At 41.8% G+C, this 20,425-nt stretch overlaps 1 protein-coding gene across 1 annotated transcript in view; it reads left to right on the top strand.

The window, feature by feature from the left end:
- Positions 1-20,425, top strand: part of AGBL1 (AGBL carboxypeptidase 1) — a 732,091-nt gene that overhangs the window by 270,652 nt on the left and 441,014 nt on the right. The window contains exon 18 of the mRNA XM_088025191.1: positions 6,326-6,506. Coding sequence (XP_087881317.1) covers positions 6,326-6,506 — 181 coding nt within the window. The remainder of the gene's footprint in view (positions 1-6,325; positions 6,507-20,425) is intronic.

The raw sequence follows: 20,425 nt of genomic DNA, 5'->3' as shown, positions 1-20,425 counted from the left end.
TTACAGCACTGCATACATTTGCCAAAATTCACTGAATTGTAAAATTGGTGAAATTTATTGACTGTACATTATACTATAAATAAAGCTAATTAAAAAAAAGAGATGGAGCCCATGGTGCAGAAAATGTACATAGTATGCCACCTTTGGTGGGAAACATTAGTATATTCTGTAATGTATACAAATTTTTCACCACACCTATTTTCAGATTTTCTCTTTTTTCAGAATCTTCTTTCATTGACAGTTTTTCCCATATTTGTTTCCTTGACTCCTTCCTTACCCCTTTGGCCTTAAATCAAAATTTTTAAAAGATTTTATTTATTTATTTGAGAGAGAGAGTACAAGTGAGCACGAACGGGGGAAGGGCAGAGTGAGAGGGAGAGAGAAAGAAGCAGACCTGACTCGGGCCTTGATCCCAGGACCCTGAGGTCATGACCGGAGCTGAAGTCAGACACGTAACCGACCCAGCCACCCAGGCACCCCAATCAAGTTGTTTTTATGCACTCTCTTCCAGAGTGAAGGCCCAGGTAGTCTTCCTTGACTTTGGAAATCATTCCGCTCTTTTGGCCATTTCTCCCACCTCTTAAGCCCAGTATCTGAGTCTTCAGCTCCAGTGAGAACTGCTGTCTGATCACACCCCTCCATAAGGATTTTTCATGGGGCTTTTACAACTTGCAAGATGGTTTTCAGTCTCCTTTAGCATTGGTTCCAAAGGTCTGCAGAGACAGGTGCAAACTACTTTGTATTCACTCCCATTTTACCTTCCATGTAGTTTAGTGCTCCAGCCACATCAAATCACTTTGCTCTTCTTCAGGCATTTTGTGCTCTATGACCTTGTTATTTGGCAAATGCACCTACTTAGCCTTTTCCTATCACCTCCTTCCTTTCTTTTCTTCATCTGGCAAACTCTCACTCAATCTGGACAAACCAGATTGAGATCCAATGTTATCTCTTCTGCGAAAATCCATTTCTTTCCTCTTTCTCCTCTGTGGTATACTATTTGAAAATGTTTTGCCTTTGGGAAAATTGACATATGATTATTATTTTCTGAAGAAGAGAACATTCTAGATAGGGATATAGCAGACATAAAAATTACCGAGATGACCTCTACCCACAGAGGTGTCCTATGTATAGATAGATACCTTTAAGTGAATGTGACGACTACATACAGAAGGGATCCACTCTGATGCAGGTCTCTTGCCTGTGTTTTGTCACTCATCATAGTGTCACAGATATCTTCTAGTGTCAACAGAAAGATCTAGGTGCCATTTTAACGCTTGCATAGCATTTTGTTTACGAATCTTTTCCTTAGCCTTCTGTGGGTGCACATTTAAGTCACTTCCAGTTCATCACATCACTATAAATAATGTTGTAATGAGCATTCCACTATGCTTTGAAAATGTCTTGACAAATGTCCCTGATCACACTGGATCATAATTATCTGTGTGCCTGTCTTTCCCACCACACTATTATTAGTTCCCTGAGGGCAAAAACCACTATTACCCTTGGAACCTCCAGAACCTTCCAGAGTGCCAGTAGGAGTTTAATATATATTGTTGAAAGAAAAAAGGAAAAACTGGATGGATGTTTATATAGCTGGGTACACATGTGTGTCATCACATATGTCTTCAGTTCTTACTCAGGTTTTCATTGGCCATGAGCCTCATATAATCCCCTACTTGTTTCTAACCTCTTTTTACAGATGTTGTTACCACTGACATAAATTCAATACCTAGCTTTACGAATTAGCATATTGCCAAACCATGACTCCCCCACAGATTTTGGTGACCTCCAGAATAGATTTTATAAATTACAGAGGAAAAAAAATGCAGATACCTGATACCCTTTGCCCTACCCTAAGCAGAAATGAGTTTTTAAAACTGAAATTGTCAATAACAAGAAAAAAAAATCACATAGTATATGTGTCGCATAGTATTTACAGCTGTTGTCTATTATGGGTTCTCTGGAGCACCATTTGCTGCTGCAGCTGAATGGTCTTATAAGTTTAACTCACCAATACAACTGTAAAATTGTCTTAAATCACAGAGGGAAGAGAAAAATCAACTAGAAATGGCTAACATGCTGCTTATGTCTTCATGAGAACCCACAGTTTTCCCCGTTTGCTTCGTCAGGATGCTCAGAACAGCCTGTTAGGTCTTGTGGTATTTTACAATATAGCAGGTTATCAACCTGATTCTCAGAAGGGAAGGAACACTGTGGACAAGTCTTCGCAAGGGCTGCATTTGCTTAATGACTAATGCACCGAACTGTACTGGGTAACAGGCGGTGGGAACCAACTGGCCCAGACAATGAGGGTGTTCAGTTGGTATTGGAAATTTACAAGAGCTTAAGCTATTTTTTATTTCTTCTTGCTGGGCTGGGAGTACTTACTATTGTTGTTCCATATGCTGTAAATGAACTTAGTTCAAAGACCACGAAGAGAGTGGTATGGAATTATAGAACTGAAAATAGTCTGCTGATTGAGTACAAATTCATCAAGCCTCTTTCTCAACAAGCTTTTTATTGGAGTGCCAATACGACTTGCTTTGGAAAGAGTGAGATGTAATTGTAAGGAAATGATGGAGGGGCAAGTTGGCCTTCAGTTAGGTTCAGCTCTGCTCAGCTAGCTAACTGTATATCTCTTTTCCTCCTCCATATGTTTATTTAGTAAGCTCCAGTTAGCAAATCATTAGTCTTACCTGCAGGATGCCCAATCCAATACTTGATTTCATCAGAAACTTCCATAACTCATTCTATAGAAAATGGTGGGGCTGGAATGTGAACTCTGGAAATATGGCTCCAGAAAGTTGTTCTTTACTCAACAGACCATACTGTCTGATTTAGCAAATGCATGATCTACAATAATGTCAAAATGATTTTATGAAGCATAGCCTTTGGCATGTCTTTCTCCTGCTGAAAAACCATCATGGACTCTCTATTTCTTACAGATAGAAGGGAGGGGCTGAGGGAGATGGAGAGAATCTCAAGTAGACTCCATGCCAAGACCAGCTCTGGGCTCGATCTCATGACCCTGAGATAATGACCTGAACTGAAACCAAGAGTTGGATGCTTAACCAACTGAGCCACCCAGGTGCCTCTGGACTCTCTACTGAAAACAGTGGCTCTCGGCTGTTCCTTTTTGGGACATGTGTATCAAATAGTCTCATGAAGACTCTCTTTCACTCTCTCCTCCCAAATCCAGAAAGCGCACGAAATGGCATTCCATTCAAAGTAACATATTTAGGGGCACATGGGTGACTCAGTCAGTTGAACATCTGAATTTGGTTCAGGTCATGATCTCAGGGTCCCAGGATCAAGCCCTACATCGGGCTCCCTGCTCCGCGGGGAGTCTGCTTCTCCCTCTGTCCCTTCCCCAGCTTGTGCTTTCTCTCTCTCTCTCTATCTCTCAAATAAATATGTAATATCTTTAAAAAAAAAACAAAAACAAAAACCCAAAACCAAAGTAACCCTCCCAAAAACAAAGTAATATTATCAGGATGATTTCAAATCAGATCTTATATAAGTTAGACTAGAATTTAAGCAGTTGTAACAGAACTGTGATTACATTTGCCTGGCCAGAGAGTGGTTTATTGGTCTCAAATATCCAGAAGCACTGAAGAAGCTCATGAAGGTGTAGGTAGCTGCTTAAGGAATTTATCAAGAACCCAAGTTCTTCCCATCTTTATGGTCACCATCTTTAGCATGTGACTTTGGTTCTCAAGTTGACTTCCTCACCTGAGAGTATTGTATCTGTGTTCAATGCAAGAGGAAGAAGAAGGGCAAGGAAAAGAGACAAAGACTACGACAGATTTGCCAGGTGAAACTGTCCTCTTCAATTAGTTCGCTAGAAAGACTTACCTCCTGCTACCATTTACATCTCATTGGCCACAACTTGATCACATGGCCACTCTTCCCTACAAGAGGATCCATGCATCTGGCTGTTTGAATCTGGACACATCCTTTCACCCCCAGAATTGGGTCTCATTGTCCGAAACAAAAGAAGAAAGGCTACTGGACAGAAAACCAGCAGTTTGTGCCGTGTGTGTGCATAGTGTATGTATAGATATATGTATCACATATACAATATCATAAGCAAACATTTACACTTTTATTGGTAACCAGTGATTCTTCAGTAGGCACCATCAATGACCATAGCATACCTGTGAGACACTGACTCCATGGCTGAGAACTTCTGATATGTAGAATAAAGTCCAAATCCCTAAACAAAATATACCAGGAAGACCTTACTAGTTTGACACCAGCCTACTTTTCTAAATACATGTGTTACCATCCTCAGTCCTTCGTTTCAGCCACTTGTGGTTTCCTTTATTCTTCAATGTTCCAATTTTTGCTCCTTTTTGTTCTTTGCATGTGTCTTATTCTTTGCTTAGAAGACGCTTTCTCACCTTCTGCCCCGTAGGATGAGACTCATTCTGCAAGACTCAGTCCAAAAAGCATCACAGCTCTGGAAACATCCTTCCCTCTCTCAGTCAGATCTGTCTTTGGTACTTTATATACACTTCCATTAGCTCACTTGCCAGTATTTGCTTGCATTTGTCACTACTGGCAAAGGCTACGGCCTCTTACGGAAAAAGGACTATAATTTATTCAACTTTCATATTCCACGGCTCCTGCAGTTCCTGGAATATGCTCAAGACACCTGCTTAGAGAAAAACAACCAAATATTATCTCCAATATATAAATGATCTATAAAGGGCTGACGTGATTTGCTCTCACCATAGTCAGTAAAAAGGTACCGATCTCTGCTCCTCCAACTGAGATCTCAGTGATTGTCAACAGATGGTGGTTTTTTAGGTTTTTTTTTTTTTTTTTGGTCTAAATGGATGATAATAGTAATATAATTCACAATTACCTGTTATTTAGCTCTGTTCCTGAAAGTTATTCAATTTTGTATTTTTTTTTCTTTAGAGATTTTATTTATTTATTTGACACAGAGTTCAAGCAGGGGAATAGCAGTGGGAGAGGGAGAAGCAGGCTCCCCGCTGAGCAGGGAGCCTGACTCGGGGCTTGATCCCAGGACCCTTAACCGCTTAACTGACTGAGACACCCAGGTGCCCCTCAATTTTGTATTTCTTTGCACAGAATTCGAGACATGGTTTGTTCCCTCAAAAAGGCTACTGTTTAAGGGAAGAAAAACTGTATTTAGCTGGCAGTGATTTGAATGAGATGGAAAGAAATGACTAGTTTAACTTTTAGGCTGCTTGGTGGCTGGGGTATTTATACTTGGCGAATGCTTAGTTCTTGTCATTCAGGTGGGTTTAGGAGCTTTAAGGAGTTGGGTGAGGATACAAAAGGAAAAGAGAGTCAGAAAACACACACACACAATTGGACAAGGGGTTAGAGCAGATGTGGTCAACTTCTGGTATGAGGCCACATCTTCTGCCCTCCTTCCCCAAACGTATTGGGGGTGGGGGGCAGACACCATTAATCAATCAAAACACACTTTTCACCTGAAGCAGGATGTGGTCTTAGAGTACATCTCAACATTATAATGGTCCAGATGTTTTCTCTCAACAAGGAAGGAAGACAAGCCCATCTTTCTCTCATCAATGCATTCTCCATAAGGTCTCTTCAGATCAATATGCTCCCTGTGATTGGGCAGAGAGTGTTTTCCTGATTCTTTTTGCACGACTGAGATTCCAGGTGCTTCACTCTTGACAAGTCTTTCTCAGTGTTGGAGTTCAGTGTCTTACAGACATAAAGTTCCCAGCACAAGTTCTGCCCTTGAATCCCATTTCTACTGGGGAATGAGAGGGGGCCATCCTACCCACAGACACCATCATTGAGATGGGAGAAACTAACATGTAGTGAATGGCAAGTAATATGCCAAGTGCCTTATTTTCTGTTTTTATAATACCCACAGAAGATCAGCATCATTGTCCCCATTTTACAGATGAGATGTTAGCCTTGCAGAAATGAAATTATTCACCTAAGATCTTACAACTGCTAAGTATGAAGATAAGATTCAATTTCAGATCTGTGACATACAGCATCATGCTATTGGATTCTGGAGAGTTAATTGTTCCGTTGGTGGTCTTGATAAAATTGGCTTCTTGGCTTCTTTTCATGCCACTAAGTACTTAGCTTTTGATAACAGCCTTGAGCTTTCACTTTATACTTTCTTGAGTCTTGCAAACTATAGAAGCAAATAGAAAAATGGATCAGTGTGGATCAGATGTGTATGGGAAACAATCAACATATTCTGGACTTTATGCCAGTCAGGTGTAATTCTGGCCCCTGGGAGATTATCTTGCTGGAAATGGAAAGTGTATTTAGGTTTAATTTTCTCATGTTTCTGTCTTGGCAGGGCAGCGTCCATACCAGGTGATCACTGCCCGAGTGCACCCGGGAGAGAGCAACGCCAGCTGGGTGATGAAGGGGGCCCTGGAGTTCCTGGTCAGCAGTGACCCCGTGGCTAGACTCCTGAGGGAAAACTTCATTTTCAAGATCATCCCCATGCTCAATCCAGATGGTGTCATCAATGGCAAGTATGTCAGACAGCCAGATCAACTGGGTCCTCACTTATGTCACCATGGTAATGCATTGTGTCGCTCAGAGGGTGTGGTTGGAGAGGCCTTGGTACTCTGGCGGGAATAAATTCTCTTGGACTTCTGTTAGTGGGTACAAATAACAACACACTTTCCATACACACTGAGGTTGTATCAGGTTTTTTTTTTTTTTTTGTTGTTGTTGTTGTTGTTTTATAGAAGGGCATAGACTCATAGGGAGTTAACTCCAGAGGGGTCCTTAGAAATAATCTGGTGTAAGTCTTTTTTTTTAAAGGAGAAAATTAGTGTCCATGGTAATCAAGGGATTTGCCCAGGGCACATGGTGGGTTAGTGGCAAAGTCAGAACTCAAATTCTGATTTCTCCACAGTTAAGACCAGTGCTTTTATTTCCTTACTGATATTTACTGCAGGGGGATCTTTATTCTGAGTTGTATTTTACTGGGTTCTGGATACAGCCCCAAGAAGGGTGTCACCGTATCCAAACGGGCTGGGAGACAGGGTTGAAAGGGGCTGTGGAATGGCTGGAGGGTCATGGTTGGTTGAAGGAGAGACGGAAGGGGCGATGCTTCTCCTCACTGCGTTCCTGCCACCTTCAGAACACATGGCGGGAACAAGGAAGTCCAGGGTCTGATGAGGTCTTTTGGAAGAAGTTGGCGTTTTTAGACTCTGCGAGCTGAAGCGCAGAAATCAGAGCGGGTCCCTGAGGTGCAATGCCTGGTGGATGGGGGCAGCAGGATTAATGTTCACAAATTCTCAAACCCTGTGGAAAGAGACTAAGGCCTCTTCCTATGGTCATCGAGGATTCTTCTCACTATGGGAATGGACACTGGTGTCCTATGGGAAAAACAGAACATAAGATAAGTTAAAAAAATCGAAAGAAAATTAATTTCAGAGGCTATACATGGAAAAGAACTTACAGTTTAAAGTGTCAGTATTAGAGAAGCAAAGCACAAGTTTAGAAAACAGAGAAAATAGGGCAATATCAAAAGGTGAAATGAGATAAAATGAGAGTTATTTAAAAAATATAAAAAAGAAAACAAAAATTTCAAAGAGATAAAATTTAAAATGGCTTCAACTAAATAAGAGACCATTTTAAGAAAGATAAAATAGTAATTATTTTCCTTAAGGAAAAAAATGAAATACATTTTAAGCAGCTGAGAATAGACTAGCTTCAGAGGATAAGCACAAAAAAGAATACTGATCAGTTAAAAAATCATGATAAAATATAAAAAGAGGATCAGAGTACATTCCAAATGATAAAATATGTTAAACTATGCCAAAATGCAAGCAAGTCAAAGCTATAGACTTTAAAAATAAAATTTCAGTATATACCAAAAAAAATAAAAAAGGCAAAGAAGTAAAGGATTCATGTGTTCCTAACAAGTTTCCTGGTTTTGTAACTCCCAGACTCCCTCGTTTTTGGTGGAGGTTTTTGATGGGCAGAGAGTAGGGTCCTTTGTCTTTGCCTGTGGTGACTGGTTGGTCTTCAAGCGCATGTGAGGAGTAGGAGGCCGAGTCCCTCATTTAGGAGCATTAATTAGGCCTCTGGAAGCAATTAGCCTTCTTAGCTCTCAAGCTGGACAAGGCTCTAGAGCAGTGTTCCCTCCTGGTCCAGCAGAACTCAGCGGTCTCCCGCCATATGTTACACTGGCTCCGGAGGAACAGGTCTAGGACATTAATGAGTGACTCCTCCCTGCTTGAGGCACCCAGGATTTCACTAGCAAGCTCTATCAGCCTAAATGGATGGGAAACAGCTATGCAAGCCATCTTGAGGAACATGGTCCCATTTCAGCATGTTCTCATCCAAGTTGGCTCTTTCCTGAAGTTTCTCTTTCCATTGAATTGTCGGGGGACTGGTAGAGGATGGAAAGCATATTGGGTTTAGAGTCGTAACTCTAGTGTGCAATCTGGCTCTTACCCTGACCTACTCAGTTTCCTCTTCTGTTGGAAGAGTAAGGGAACATGCTCCCTATTGAACTGTCTGGGAGAATGTCTCCTAAGCCCAAGGCAAATATTCAAGCTCAGGGATAAGTATTGTAGTTTCTTCCATTACAACTGCTCACACCTCCAAATCAGGGGCTTGGTCCAGGTCTTTGGTTGAAAGGTTGATGTGGTCTCAGTCACGGAGCATCCTCCTGGCCTGGACACAGTCATTTTCAGCTCATAGCTGGTTGTTTTAGACTCCCTAATGGCAGGCCAGCTTCTTCTCAGTGACACTACCATTCATCATCATTACCATTATTTATTATGACTAAAATTACCCTTTTTTTTATATTGCATCTTTCATCATGGAGCTCAAGGCACATCATAGATCACTTGGCCCACTGAAACAATTTTGGCTGAAAGGGACTTGGAAACCATTGTGTTATTATACTGATAGGAAATCCATAGGCCACAGCACACCATTTTCAAAAGACTTGAGACTACAATGGATGCACAGCATCTCACAGTAAAAGCCCTCAAAAGTCTCAGCTCATGAACCCTTCTTAGAACCCACCAGACATATGGTTCATCTAACTTCTACTTGAACTTTTTCTGTGATTGGCATTCCATTTCAGAGCATGACCATTCCGTTGTGCATAACTAGGTGGATTTGTGTTTTTCTGTGCTTTGATCTTTGCCTTGTGAACTTCAAACATTTTATGCAGTCTTACCTTGGGGTACCCCATAGATAAAATTGAATACCCCTTTTACATGCCTCAACTTCCCCATGTGAAGTCCGCTCTGAGTTTAATGTAGTTTGCCTAAACACTGCTCATGTGATACTGTTTCTGATGTTCTGATCTTCACTGATTTTCTTTGGATAAGGTAACTGAACTGCCCTGTGTGTGGTCTGAATAGCAAAGAAGCAATCTTTGCATAAAGATTGGAGAGCCCAAACCTAAGTGTGATGCTTAACTTACTAGACTGTACTCTTCTTTCATAAATACTCATGGGCCCCCGTGGAGTTTGCAAGAATGTGTAAAAGTAGAATAGTTTCCTTTTGTGGTGATGGTAATGGAGCCTCTGAGGATGGCTGAGAGGTTTTGATAACAGTGGTCAGAGAGACAAAGCCAGGATTTTCTTGCAAAAATTTAGTGGGTCTTGCCAAGCCAAAGATCTCTTAGCAACATGTTTCTGTAACAGGAAAACAAACTGTAAAGATGGTTTCCAAAAGAAACAATCTGCCATCTTGCTGGCCTGGTTGTTTATATAGAATTGGGCTGAGTTCTAAAGATTCCAGGAGGATCATTGACTCTTATCATTCGTTGCTACCTGGGATAAAAACCAGGGGGTCAACAAATTGGGTCAGGGTGGAAGTGACAATGGAGACTTATTCAGAGTGTGAAGTGGGGAGAGGGCAGGTGATTGGTGCAAAAGGTTGGCATGGCGTGTAAGTGAGGGGTTGGAGAGATCTAGCATGGTTTCCAATTTTTGGACTTTTGTTGTTGGGTAGAATGTAGTGATAAAATAATTTTTATGAAGTCAACACACAGTCCAACATTTTATTCACAGGAGAATTGGACTATATTGATTCTTAGTATATATACAACTCTACAAACTTGATTTTCTTCTTCCAAGGCCATTGTGAAACAGAAACAAGCAACAATAAAGAGCAGGGCATACTATGAGTAAACACACCAAGGTATTAAGAAGTAATAGCTGAATGCTCTAGGGGAAACAAATGAAACTATAAAAATCAGATAAAAAATCTTGACAATTTAAACTATCTGGGACCATTTAAAGTTAGTGCCAATATTCCTTTACTCCACTGTGGGTTGTAAAGACTTTATTTTACTACAATAAGAGAACTCACAGACTTTAAAAAAAAAAAAGTCAATCAGTACCTTTCATGGGCCAAGAACCTTCTTGTTTGTTTGTTTGTTCGCTTGTTTGTTCCTTTTTGTTTGTTTTTACATAGATTTTCTTATGTAACTATGGCCCCAAAATGCAGGTCTTCTATCTAATATCTAGATATAAAATCTTGAGGACATAAGGGTGAAATCTTGGGTCCAATTTAAGAAGCTGGTGTTACAGAGGCAGGACCAGAACTTCTGTCTATGCTATACCACTTTTCTGTAAGGAATTTTTAAGGGCATTAGGATAAAACAATATGTTCTAGCTAGGAGGGTTCATGTATATTATTTCGTCCTGGTCCTTCAAATGTTTTTTTTTTTTAATTTTATTTTATTTGAGAGAGAGAATGAGAGATAGAGAGCACAGGAGGGAAGAGGGTCAGAGGGAGAAGCAGACTCCCTGCTGAGCAGGGAGCCCGACACGGGACTCGATCCCGGGACTCCAGGATCATGACCTGAGCCAAAGGCAGTCGCTTAACCAACTGAGCCACCCAGGCGCCCCTGGTCCTTCAAATGTTAAGGAAACTGAAACCAGAGAGGTAAAAATGAATTATCCCAGATTAAGAAAGTTAGTTCAAGGCAGAAATGGCATGAGAAATTGTCTAGATAATTGAAATACATGCACATAAACACAACTGTGCCCAAGGTTATATGGCCGGCTTGTGACAGCTGGGTTTTGAACCCACTCTCTAGCTCCAAAGCCCATGTGCATTTTGATCTACTACCAGCCCTTCCCACCCCTGGATGGAGATGAAAGTAGAGCCTCAGCCCTCCTCACTGCAACCATCAGGTGGTCTCTGAAATTAGTCTTGTTGGCTTGGACCTCCATATCCAGCATGCCTGGGACAAACGAAGACACAGCCTTGCAGATTTCTGTAATTTGGGCCCAGGATGAATGAATCGGTTCATCCTCAGTCTTCCTTCATGGGATCTGAATTTCCAGCTTGGCTTTGGCCTCTATACTGCCTTGTCCTGCCAGCCTTCTCTATCGGAGAATACATCCTTTCTTCTTATTGCCTGCTTTTGGCTGTAGGCAACACCCAGCTAACTTTGAATATTTTTTTTTTTTGTCACAGGGCTTCTATTCCCCCGCCCACTCCGTAGGCTATTTTAATTCAGCTGAACTCTTCAGGGTCCCAAAGGGCTGATGATTATCCCTCTTTGGCTGACTTCAGCTTGGGCAGGGCCATTTCCATTCTCTCCTGTTTTGATATGCTTAGGGCTCCCCTCTGATATGACCTCAACTCTAACTTTTTAATATATTTCAAATCTCTTCAATATAATTACATAGAGCCGTGGTTGCTTCTCAGACTTTTGGATCTCACAGAGCAGTTCCATTTGAAAAAAATGGGCCATAGGAAGTATGTAATTTTTTTTTTCAATTTGCATAAGTAAGAATGGAAGATACTCTCTGAGCCCCCAGATAACAGACTGGTGAGAAATTCCACATCGGATGTTGCTTGGGTTACCTCCCCACCTGCACATGATCATACATACAAGTAACATGGAGGGTTTGTGCGCTGGGTCTTTAGATCATGGCAGATCAAGGCATCCTTGCTATTTGTACTATGATACATGGTGCTACTGTCCGTGAACATTCCCTGTCAGAGGAAGCAGTATAGTCATTGACTGGATTGGTTATTCCTATTGTCAAGCATCCTGAAAAGAAGCAGATCCTGGAACAAGAAAAGCTGCCTGACAAATGGGCCTTTAAGGAGAAAAGGTAATTCCCCTGAGCTTGAAATTGGAGAAACTCTGGTCTAACCAGAGGTCATAGAGGAAAGAAGGCACGTACCATTTGGAAGAAGCCAGAAGAAGTGATCAATCCCTCAAGTGGCTACTTGAGAATGAGAACAGCTATACCAATAATCAGTTCCCAATTTTCTGTGAGTAGTTACCTTCCGTTACATCATTTATGCTTTAGTAAAGTCTTAATCAGCCTTTCCGTCTTGTTTCAGCTGTGCTATTGAGACTTAAAGAAAGAATCTCTGCCCAAGACTGGGGAAGGGGACAAGTGGCGTCCTACTTAGAGAAGAAATTCCTCAGGGAACAGTGAAGAAGAAATACAGTAGATAAGTCTTTAGAGTTATGCTCAGAAAAACTGGCACATCAAAAAAAAATAGCAATATTGTTTTCTAATTATAAAAGTGATCCACAAAACAGCCAAGATGTTAGATGTTTCTAAAGATGAGATTTGGTTCACACAGGTGGCAGACGTCTGGAAGTTCAAAAAGGGATGCCAAAGAAGCCAAGAGATTAATAATTGCAGAGGCAGGTCCCACCTATTTTACTACAATAAGAGAACTCACAGACTTTATCTAAAAATATAGATAGGCACCCTATAAGGGTGAGGGAAGGAGGGGGAAGCGGTGGAGGGAGCAGAACCCAGGGGCTAGGGTGGGGGAGCTTTACGTAGAGATGGGTATTTGGAATGCTGAGAAGGGGGGGGGTCTGACCTGGCCCAGGGGACACAGTGGGAGGGTGGAAGAGTGTGGAGCGACCTATGTCTGAATGCCAAGGGGATGTATCTGCTGTCACTTTTGAGGGGGCAGTGACGCTGGTGTCCCGCAGCCTAGGGGGCAGGCCTTGACCCAGTTGCCTACTGCGGCTGTCGTCTCATTAACTGGCACTGGAGAGCAGGAAGGGCATCCTTTGCTTTCTCCCCCTGCCTCTTCTCTCCCTCAAGTACCTCCTGTTGGCAGAACATACCAGGAGGGAGCCTGAGCATTGTAATTTGCAGTTTTAGCTGCAGTGCGACAGAGCAGACAGCTCAGAGGTGGTTGGTGAGAAGCAAGCACCAAGCATCCATTAGCTGAGCTCTGGACATGCCCTAGCCTTGGGCTGATTACTGTATACATGTGACTTCTTTTCAAAAAATAAAATGGTTTTGTTTATGGTTTCCAATGGCAAAAAAAAAAAAAAAAGTGCATCATTACTGTAGAAAATTCCAGTGTAGAGAAGAAGCTGAGGGAAGAAATTAAAAAACACCCAAATTCAGGGCTACTGCATTGCATGACTCCAAGGGACATTGTTCGCATTATAATCTATGGTAACTACATAGCGCTTCTAGGCTTTGGTAACATGGAGGCCCTTCAGGAATTAGGCTGCCCAGACATAAACACTATTGTCAAGTTGGAGAAGATTCATTAGCCATTTGATTGTAAGCTGACAACTCCAGGAATGTCAGCTATTTATTTAAATATATTTCTATCTCTCTTAAGTAAAATCATATATTTTGTAGTATGGTTCATAAATGAACAACATCTTCCTATGGCAAAGAATACAAATAGTATTATTAGTTTTTAAAACAGCTATGTCATGGTATTGACATTATTAATTTAAACAATTCTCCATTATAAACAGTAGGTAGGGGAATATTCTTATTCTCTTGGTGAATTTCTCTGTTTCCTTAAGATAAATTCTCAAAGAAGTCTGTTGAGTTGATGTTATGCGTATTTTATATCTGAGACATATTATTGCCAGATTATTTAGAAAATGTGTAGATACAGATTTCTACCACCAATGAGTGAAAAGTGCCTGGTCCCCATACCCTTGTAAATACTGCATTGTATCAATCTGTTTATCTTTTTGGTCAATCTGGTAAGATAAAGATATGGTTTTAATTTTAATTTTTTTAATTTTTAAGCTTATGAAAAAATTTACTCCCATTTTGCAGGTGAAAAGAACACTGAGGCAAAAGATTGGATGACATACATAAGGTCACCCACATATCTGATGTTTCAGAGTCTGGGATTAAAGTCAGGTTGGCCTGGTTGCAAAGCTCATGTTCTTCCCCCTTGGCTGTGAGCTCCACTTGTGTCCAAGCTTCTAGGCAGTCATCTTGGCGACTCGCCTCTTGAATGTTTTTAGCATAGAGTCTGGGAGGTGGTAAGTGCCTCATAGATGTTTGTTCAATCTAACCTGGGGTGGACCTGACCTTGCTAAAGTGTTTTAAGTTGTGGACCTCTACATCATTCTAGACCAGAGCAAGGGCTCTAGAAAGCTTTGAGCCACTTCTGTGAGAAATGAACTGTTGGATATATATTTAGTTAAATATTAGTACTTAAGTATTGGTGCACCACCCATAATGTTTTATTATAGGTTGGATTACAAGGGCGAATTTGTATCCTACCCATTTGAGGGGTGGTTCCTATTGAACTTGTGGGCACCATAATTACTTGGTCTTCTACTTTTCTTCTCTTTGTCTTAGTCATCATTCACTGTCTTGAACAAACAACTGAGGACACGCTGGGGAGCCTGGTTGATTGTCTTAGGCAGTCTTCAAAAGACTAGGGTTTAATATGGGGCCTCTGGATCCTCCCAAGCTGGGAGGGTTTATACCCTTAGGGGGAAGTGATTCATTCCTTTATGGACTCACTGTCCATATTTGGCTTCCAAAGCATTGATTTTCAGTGTGCCTGTGGGTGAGTTCTTTAGTGTTTCATGCAAAGCAAAGGTAGTAGAGCAGGAATCCTCTGTCCAGGAGAGAAAGAGGGGCAGGGAAAAGCAGGGGGGACCAGTAAAGGACACTAGTTATCACATGGGCACCCTCCCAGTAGGTCTGTGTCTCCGTCTTCCTCAGCAAGGCACTGTGTCCCCTTCTCTGAGGGCTTAGATGACCACAAGCTGAAGAGGGTATCAGGAGAAAGTTCTCCATGCTGTGTGGTCTCTGGGAAGCTGAGTGGTGGGGTCCATGTGGTCTGTCCAAATGACGCTGATGGTCATGATGACATGCCATGATGGGATATGAGAGTAATACTCTCCTTAAAACCCTCATTCCAGAGTTTTAGTTCCAAATTCTCCCTCCAGCGAGTCCAGGGGAATCTGAAATTTCTGCTGTGGAATCTCCCTGTGGAATGTTTGCTAGCCAGAGATCGTATTTCTTAGCAAGTAAAGCTTAGCCTATACCAGTCATCCACTCTTCTACTGTGGAGCCCAACGGTCCTCCCTGGGAGCTGACAAAGGAACGTCAACTTGCAGTTATGTACTTGTAAAATTCAGACTGTTTTGCCAGTTTGTACTGCTTGGAACAGGGCAGAATTATCAGTGGTTGGCTATTTTGGCTCTATTTGTTTTTAGGAAAATTAAAATGTTCTGGACATGGAGCGAAGGTTGGCTGTTTGGATGGACATGTCAGTGTGGGTCTGGTTCTAGCCTGTTTGTATGTCTCTGTGTTAAGGATCTCTGGGGAGAGATGGGCAAAGCGCATTTAATCTTTCTCCTTTTTTTTTTTTAAGCTTTTATTTATTTTTACTTGAGAGAGAGCGTGAGAGAGAGAGACCCCAAGTTGGGCGGGGGAGAGGCAGAGGGAGAAGCAGACTCCCCGCCGAGCAGGGAACCCAATGTGGGCTTGATCCCAGGATCCTGGAATCATGACCTGATCCGAAGGCAGACGCTTAACTGACTGAGCCACCCAGGTGCCCCTAATCTTTCTCTTTGCTTTACTTTCCTTATTAATTGAAAACAGGGGAAAATGTTATTCTGATCCGGAAGGGATTATTTGGTCTGAGGAACTGTAATTTTCTCCGTTTACTTCCTGCCTTCACTAGAAACAAGGAGGTCTCAGTCCATTTTGGATGCTAAGATATTCTCCTAGATACAGAAAGGGAACATTTATAGGAATATTTTAATCTCACTTAATTTTTTTTTACCAATTGTAAAATGAAAGGCAGTTACACATTTAAATTTTTTTTTAAAGATGCAGAAGTGACTTTTTGCCTTAAATTCGTCCTTTGCAAATATCTCAGTAATTCTGAAATCATGGTCTACAGGGATTTTGTGGGACATCCAGGAGGTTCCTTCTAGGATGTGGAAGGAGGTAGAGGGATCCATGAAGAACATGGCATTTGGCACAGTTGTCCGAACCTCTGGACATACACCATAGAGCAGTGTGGGCTAAGAGAACACTGAGGGTCCTGCTTCTAGAGGGAACTGTGGCACACTCAGTCTTACAGATGAACTTGTTCATAGAGATCAACAAGAAAATTGTTTGCTCTGGGAACTCTTAAAATCCTGCTGCTAAGTCATTTGCATAGTGTTTAGTGATGCATAGTCCTAGGGGCAGGGAGTTGTGGGAGAGCCTTCCCAAGGGCTTCCTTGGCCATACGCATTCCTACATACAGAGAAGGAATCAGGAGCTTGAGTACTCCATTTGCCTTCCTCAGACGTTGCAGTTCTGAACAAATATTACTATTTATTATTCCTAAATTTAGGGTTATTAATTATATCAGCATAAACCTAATTTATGCCATCATAAACAGCAATAATAAATGCTGCCAAATGCTAATACCCAGCTCTTGCCAACTGTGCCTGTAGCTGATGGGTTTCCACTACCCCCCCCCCCACTTCCCAGAAGCATTAAATTAAAAATGATTCAATGTTGCAGAATCATTGATCAAGTTGGGGCCGAGGCTCTTGGGGAAATGCGCTTGTTTGTTAAATGCTTTGCTCCCTCATTGGCTGGGCAACTTCTGATCTTTGTGCTCTGGTGTTTCTCTGTTCCTTCTCTGGAGGAAGAAACAGGGGCAGGGATGCAGGCAGGGAAGGGAGGTAGATGAACATCTATTCTTCTGTCTCAATTTCCCCTTTAGCTTTCTCTCTTCTCAGCATCCGCTGCCTTACACTTTTGTTCAACAGAAGTCTTTATAAAGCAAACCCTTGGGTATAATACAGATGTATTTCTCAATTCCCATCACATCTATCATGTACTGAGTGATGTATGTTCCATAGCTCCCTGAAATACATGAGGGTCTGTATCTGGGAATAGGAGGCACAGCCCTAACCACCCCCACAGTACCGAGGGTGCTATTCCTTTTGCCGTTTGCTCTTGGAGTGTTCTGCTTTTGCAAAGGAAGAGGCGATCCAGTCTCCTTGTTATCAGAGTCATAATAAGATCGCACTGCCTTTTTCAAAGGAAATAGTTTGTGCTTTTCCTTGTTTGGCTGACTCTGTCTTTCTTTTTCTTCATCTGGGATGACTGTGATCATGATTCAGTACAAGGAATTCCTACTGGGCTATCAGAAAGCCCAGGCTTTGGTCAGAATTAGCTTCTTTCCAGCCATGGGGCTTTGGACAAATCACTTAACCTCTCCACTCCTATTTCTTCAACTTATTAAAGAGGTTAGTAAGCCCTAACCATGGCACCTCACTTGATTAGTATCGTGATCAAATACCATAGTACTTTGAAACTGTTAAGTACTGTCTGAAAATACAAAAGTAAAGGTTCCTCTGATTGCGTTCAGATGCCTGAATTTCAATGGTGAGCCATGCAAAGCTCCTCTCAGAGACAAGCAGGCTTAATGATTTCCTACTTCCATCTCAGTTTCTCAAAGAGAGCCAAGATAAGGTATGGCAGTGGGATAGAAATTCTGCAGAGGGAGGGACAAGGTCAAAGACGAAAAAGGTGAAAAAAACTCCTTTATTTATACATAATATAATATATGTAATTTATATGTCATAATATATAGTATATATAATATTTATCTTACCATATGTAATATATACAGATATTTTAAATGCATAATATTTTACTAAAGCTTTGCTTGTCCTTGTGATTTTAAAATTATGGAGAAGGTGTAGGACTGAATAACTTTTATAAAATATATAGCCGTAGAGAAAGCTTGGGAATTGGAGGAATTCAGCCAATGCCTTTTTCCCTCCTCATGCTTACTCTTTTTTTTTTTTTTTTTTTTTAAGATTTATTTATTTATTCCAGAGAGAGAGAAAGAAAGGGCATGAGTCAGGGGAGGGGCAGAGGAAGTGAATCCTCAAACAGACTCCCCAACTGATCTGAGTCCTGTGTGGCTAGATGGGGAGCTGGGTGGGGAGCTGGATGGGGGGCTGGATGGGGGGCTCAAACTCACGACCCATGAGATCATGACCTGAGCTGAAACGAAGAGTCAGCCACCTAACCAACTGAGCCACCCAGGCGCCCCTCCTCATGCTTGCTCTTAAAATAGATTTAGTTGTTTCCTTGGACAAAAGTCTGGCTTCTTTACTTTTAGAAACCAGCCTACAATCAGCTTCAGGCCATCTCACATAGTGTTTCAGGGTGTCTGTCAGGAGCAGTGTCTGTGATTGGTGGAACCTGTCTTCTCTGCCTGCGGACAGCCTCCCGGGTGTACCCAGCCTAAGCATCACAGCCTTATGCACCCTCCCACCCCCCATCCATCCCTGGGAGCCCTGGTTCCTAGGAAAGTATGCCCCATCAGGAACCAGAAGGAATTGCACCTGTCAGGCTGCACTGGAGAATTGCCAGGGGCTTCATGCTCTCCAGTTCTGGGTCCTTCTGCCAGCAGGCCAGAGTTTATAAACGGGAAAGTCAAAGACAGCACATCAGCCTCGGTAATGTGGAGCCACCCTCCCTGGCCTGACGTCCATGGTGTCTTTTCCTCGGTTATTTATCTCTCTGAGCCACCTAGCCCTTTTGAATTATTAGCCTGATTCCTTCATTGCCCTGCTTCCTTCTTGCAAAATATGCTCCTATACATCTTCACTCTGTAGGAAACACTTTCTTTTCTATTTACAGCTTCTCCCTGCCTCCCACCCCTCCCCCTGGCCCAATAACGGCCAAGGAGATAAATAAGAAACATAACTCTTTTTGGCTATTATTTTTTTTCTTACTCTGCACAGTAATATATATAATAACAAGAAAACAAATCTTATTACTAAAGTAATTACAATAAATAAAAAATAACTGAGAGTGGAGCCTAAGGAAGGGGCATGTCAGGGGAGTGATTGCGACAGGATTTTAAAAATTTAATTTACTAGTGCCAGTCTCACCGCTCTGTTGATGCCTCCCTTAGGAGATTGTGTCTAATTAGAGAGGGTTGTTATTGCTCTTTGAATACATACCCACCCCTAGTTGATTTATACTTGGGCCTTTAAAGGCGAATTCTGGCCCCAGGAATCCCTTGAGAAATTTCCTTGTCAGCAGCCCCATGCTGGGAACAGCACCATTTAGCATGTTACGTTGTATCATCATCAAAGCTTGGGAATTGCGAAGAATTACTTGGCATGCTTCCCTGTGACTGTAGATAATCTTCCCCTTAACCATGCAAACAGATGGGTATTTCCCCTGACATTTGTGAAGCTGAGTAGAGTTCACAGAGCATCCCTCCGTCAAACAGGCTGGTGCTGACCAATTCTTAGAGTTAAAGTGTTTCTCCTTGTAGCCAATCTAATTTTATCTGCAAGCAATTTCTGTCCCTTTGTTCTTGCATGGTCCCCAGTAGAAATGGGAACAGTTATTTTTCTTCATTAAGTCTGACTATCATCCTATTTATGAGAGCCATCTTTCCAAGTCCTTTTGAGAAGCTCCTTATTTGAGTTCACTTCTCCTCTTTAACCTAAATCATGTATGGTTTGCAGTTAGTCTCAACACGTGGTATTTTTTAACAATAATGTAATTGTCACTGTTTGGTTTCCAAGTCAGGCTTGAGTGTGGAAGGCAGACCGGACATGGGTATAACAGCTTAGCCATGCTTCTCGGCATCATGTCAGCATCATCTCAACCCCACACACACTTATTAACTCATTAATAAGCACATGGGCATGTGCTCTACTAGCTTATTCTGGCTGATTGGTCTTAGTCATCCACACATTTGAAATCTGGGACAAATGCCTAGTTCATTTATTTATTTTTTTGATGTCACACCACCTCCTCTCCTGACCATCACCATCACCACTGTGTCCATGATCACAACCAATATCAATGACAAGAAAATGGCCAATATTCCTGAGTGCTTAACATGTGCTTGAAAAGGCTGAACATTTTACACACATCACCTCTTTTAGTCCTCACAACAATTCTCTGTGGTACATACTAATATGACTTTACTCAGGAGGAAACTAATATTTTCAGGGCAAAATAAATGTCTAAGTGATGTAGGAAAGATGTTAGGGTTCGAAGCCGATGACCAAGAAAGAATTCTTGAGACGTCTTTGGTGCAAAAAGGTGATTTTATTAAAGCATCGGGATAGGACCTGTGGGCAGAAAGAGCTACACTGGAGTCGTGAGGAGTGGCCCATTATATACTTTTAAGTTGGGAGGGGGTTAGGGAT

The sequence above is a fragment of the Eumetopias jubatus genome, unplaced genomic scaffold, assembly GCF_037043125.1.
Source record: "Eumetopias jubatus isolate StellerSeaLion01/CBP00866 unplaced genomic scaffold, mEumJub1_p1.0 scaffold_7, whole genome shotgun sequence".
In the NCBI taxonomy this organism is placed as follows: Eukaryota; Metazoa; Chordata; class Mammalia; order Carnivora; family Otariidae; genus Eumetopias; species Eumetopias jubatus.
Note: the sequence above shows the minus strand (reverse complement) of the source record. Positions and strands in the feature narration are given on the sequence as shown.